The sequence below is a fragment of the Acanthisitta chloris genome, unplaced genomic scaffold (genome assembly GCF_000695815.1).
Source record: "Acanthisitta chloris isolate BGI_N310 unplaced genomic scaffold, ASM69581v1 scaffold3803, whole genome shotgun sequence".
NCBI classification, from domain to species: Eukaryota; Metazoa; Chordata; class Aves; order Passeriformes; family Acanthisittidae; genus Acanthisitta; species Acanthisitta chloris.
Genome location: NW_008666388.1, coordinates 1 through 4,580, shown reverse-complemented (window position 1 = coordinate 4,580; position 4,580 = coordinate 1). Strand labels below are relative to the sequence as shown.

At 46.9% G+C, this 4,580-nt stretch overlaps 1 protein-coding gene across 1 annotated transcript; it reads right to left on the bottom strand.

Annotated features, from left to right (window-relative positions):
• Positions 1–56: 56 nt before the first annotated feature.
• LOC103799734 (protoheme IX farnesyltransferase, mitochondrial) lies at positions 57–2,660 on the bottom strand (the record flags this gene model as incomplete). Its single annotated transcript, XM_009072084.1, has 2 exons — positions 57–381; positions 2,536–2,660. Coding segments are annotated over 2 exons (450 nt in total), but the record flags the coding sequence as incomplete, so codon positions are not given.
• Between the last annotated feature and the right edge of the window lie 1,920 nt (positions 2,661–4,580).

The following is a 4,580-nucleotide window of genomic DNA, read 5'->3' as shown; positions in this document are numbered from 1 at the left end:
CTGAACTCTGCTACCAAATAGGATGCACAGAAGTGAAAACCAAAGAGCAGCAATACCTGTAAGCTTGATCTTGGACAAGCGTGCCAAAATCCCTGGCAAATCCTCCAGCTTTAGCTTCATCTCTTTCCATTGTCTGTCTTCTTTGGATTCTGCTTTTACTGCTGGGAAGCACTCTTCAGTTTCTGCAGCTGACTTCATTTCTCTCAGCTCATTTCTGCTTGGTGCCTCACACCAAGGCTGATGAACAGGTGAAATTGGGCTGATCTTGTGTATAACCTTTTTGTCCTGATCCAATTGCTGAAGGTCACGGAAAGGAGACACAACTGCATCAGGCTTGGGTTTGGCTCGTTGGCTGAGGTCGTTGTTGTACTGTGTTACATACTAAATACAATGAGAGAGATTGAAATGAAGAGTTAAGAAGATATTTCTGCCCATTTCATGTTAACACCACCAATATTATTGCTATATTAGCCTTACGGTTATACAGGAATTACTTCCTGCATGAAATGACCGAGTTAGTCTGAATTTCCAACACTTACTTCACATGCAAAAAGGTTTCTGAAGTTGGCCAAGATGTTACAAAAGCAGCTTTTCAACTCACAGCTGTACCAATAATGTTTACTTCAGCGTGGAGCATTGCTTCTGGATAAATCTACTTCCTCCCCCACAGCTTCAACAGTAAACTCTACTTTATTCATGTTCAAACCCATCAGGTAATATCACCTGATCAATTCACAGAATCACTGAACATTAAGGTTGGAAAAGACCCTCGAGATCATCAAATCCAACCTCTGGCTGAACAAAACTCACCTTTAAGCAGAGAGGTACACAGATCCAGTCTCCAATATAAGCACTAAACTTTTGCATCTCTAAGAGATGAAAAATGACCAAAAATACAATCTGCCTCCTATGACATGAAATCATCTCCCACTTCCAGCTATTCCTATTTATGCCAAACTCTATGCTAATTAACTAGGCAACAATTTTCAACAGGAGTTCAAATGAACACATATTGCACAGCAAGTCAGGAGACAGTTGTTTGCTCTCATTCAGAGCTTTCAGAACAAACACAGAATAAAAGAGCATTTACCTTCTCCTTTCTATTCTCTTCCCCAAAATACTCTCTAGATTTTAAGCACAAGAGGTACAAAAAGATTGAGCTTTCAACTAATCCTGGTGTAAAGTACAGAGTCATGATTATAATGAGAAAGAGAGATATGAAACTCTGATTATAGATCAAATCAGTAGCACAAGAAACAACTTGCAAAATGCTGGAGATCCCCAAAAAGCATGGGAGATCCTCAGCTCCTGCTTCGTGCAGGACTGAAGCTCAAATAATCCCCACAGCTGTGTGTGCTCCTTACAGGCAAAGCAGCCACAGCTGTGAGACTTAGTCTTATCCCTATCTCATGGATGAGGCTCCAAAGTTCAACAAAGAGGACACAACTCAGAAAGGAGCAAAATATGATTTCACTACCACCCACATCCATGTGATACAACTGTTCAAAGAAGAAGACACAATTTCAAGGGTTAGAGTGATAATTACAGCTCTAATCCCTCAAACTAACAGCACACTGTGACTCCAACCCATTAACAAGCTCAGGAGTTTTGATTAAAATCAACTGATTATCTCAGCACACATTCACATCCACAGGTCCATCTACCACTTTTGTATCTGCTGGCCAAGACTTGACTTTCTTTTTAGCAGTTTTATAAATAATGATTAAAGAATCATTGCATTTCATGTTTCTCAGCAGGAGATGAGTGTCCTGCTGCAAAGGCACAGGAAGATTCCTGTCAAGCAGGAGAGACTCTGTAACACAAAGCACTGTCCTTGCTACAACAGGTTTCCTCCAGACTCAAATGTTTTACATACCAAGTGCTTAAACTCTGATGCAGTGAAAAAAGAAGACACTTGAAATTCATATAGTCATAGAATCAACCAGGTTTGAAAAGACCTCAAAGATCATCAAGTCCAACCCTACTGTGGTTACTAGACCATGGCACTAATTGCCACATCCAGTCTCAGCTTGAAAACCTCCAGGGATGGTGAATCCACCACCTCCCTGGGCAGCACATTCCAATGCCTGAGCACTCTCTCTGGAAAAAATCTCTTCCTAATATCCAACCTAACCCTCCCCTGGCAGAGCTTGAGTCTGTGCCCTCTTGTCCTGCTGCTGGTTGCCTGGGAGAAGAGACCAACCCCCACCTGACTCCAACCTCCTGTCAGGGAGTTGCAGAGGGTGAGAAGGTCTCCCCTGAGCCTCCTCTTCTCCAGGCTGAACACCCCCAGCTCCCTCAGCCTCTCCTCATGGCACTTGTGCTCCAGTCCCTTCACCAGCCTCGGTGCTCTTCTCTGGACCTGCTCCAGCCCCTCAATGTCCCTCCTGAGCTGAGGGGCCCAGAACTGAGCACAGGATTGAATTGTCCAAGTTTGTCTGATCAGAGAAATATTACTTCTATCAACAAAACTCCAATTTGACCTATCACATGGGATGAATGAGAAACATGGGATAAATCCACTCCCTGACTTACCATTCGTTTGAGAAAGTTGAAGTACTGAAATGTAATCAACCTGTTGTTGGCTACATGGCAAAGGTGCACGAACTGGCACGGGATGTGCCGTGCGCCACAGCTCTTCAGGTGCCACACAAAGAGTCCTGTTCAGGGGGGAAAAGAAAGATAACATTAGAGCCCAGTTTTTCTCTGCCACTGAGTTTTCTCCTAATTCAGCCTACAGTGTCTCTTGTCAGCTGTGACACAGGACAACAAATGGAAATCAGGCCTGGTCAGCTGGGGAGAAACATGTTTGCTGCTCCAGATGAAACACCTGGAAGTGGAGAATCATGGAATCATTAAGGATGGAAAAGATCTCTAAGGTCATCAAGTCCAACCATTCTCCCAGCACTGCATAGTCAACCACGAAACCATGTCCCTAAGCACCACATTCACGTGTTTTTGGAACCCTTCCAGGGACCACCTCCCCAAGTGCTGCATCCACATGTCTTTTAAATATCCCCAGGGATGGTGACTCCACCACCACCCTGGGCAGCTGTGCAGGCCTTGACCACCCTTTCAGTGAAGAAATTCCTCCTAATATTTAACCTGAACCTCCCTTGGTGCAGCTTAATACTGTGTTTTCTCATCCTGTGGCTAGTTGTCTGGCAGAAGAGGCTGATCCCCACCTGACTCCAACCTCCTTTCAGGGAGTTGTAGAGACTGATAAGGTCACCCCGAGCCTCCTTTTCTCCAGGCCAAACACTCACAGTTCCCTCAGCTTCTCCTCATAGCACTTGTGTTCCAAATCCTTCACCAGCTTCACTGCCCTTCTCTGGACACACTCCAACACCTCAATGTCCTTCAAGAAGTGAGAGGCCCCAAACCCACAAATGTAAGTGTACCCTAATCCTTTGGGGATTTTCTTCCATACCTCCCTGAGATGCACTTTGAGCTTACTGCACCACTATTCCCTTTGTATGGTATCAACCACATGGCAAAGCAGCTCTGGAAAGCAGCAGCTGCTCTAGGGCAGCACCAAAGTCAAATACATGCAGAGGACACAGAGCAGAGTGTGACACAGAGCGAGATCCCATGCAAGGGACACACAGAGAGGGACACACACAGAGGGACACAGACAGGGAAGTACACATGGGGGCACATAGAGGAAAACAGACAAAGGGAAATGAGAAAAATTGAGGAAAATACACATGGGGGACACAGAGGGACACACAGAGGGACACAGAGGGAAATACACATGGGGGACACAGAGGGACACACAGAGAGACACAGAGGGAAATACACATGGGAGACACAGAGAGAAACAGAGGGACATACAGGGAAATAGACACGGGGACACAGAGGAACACATGCAAGGACATGCACAGGGACATACACAGAGGGACACGAGCAGGGGACACACAGAAGGAAATACACAGGGACACGCAGGAGACACAGAGGGACACATCCAGGGGGACACAGGGCACACACAGAGGGAAATACACGGGGACATGAGCAGGAGACACACAGAGGGACACACAGGGCACACACAGAGAGAAACACACAGTGACACGAGCAGGAGATAAAAAGAGGGACACATACAGGGACACACAGTGGGAAATACACAGTGACACAAGCAGGAGACACACAGAGGGACACAAGAAGAGCACACAGCAGGAAATACACGGGGACACGAGCAGGAGACACACAGAGGGACACAGAGGGCACACACAGAGGGAAATACACAAGGACACACGTGCAGGACAGGAGACCCACAGAGGGAAATACACAAGGACACACGTGCAGGAGACACACAGAGGGAGACAAGCAGAGCACACACAGAGGGAAATACACAAGGACACACGGAGAGAAACACACAGGGACACACAAGCAGGAGACACAGAGGGACACATCCAGGGGGACACAGGGCACACACAGCGGGAAATACACGGGGACACGAGCAGGAGACACACAGAGGGAAATACACAGGGACACAAGTAGGGCACACGTGCAGGGACACAGCAGAGAACACCCAGAGGACACTGGCGGCTGCGGCTCCGCTGCACTGCGGGGCTCGGGGCTGA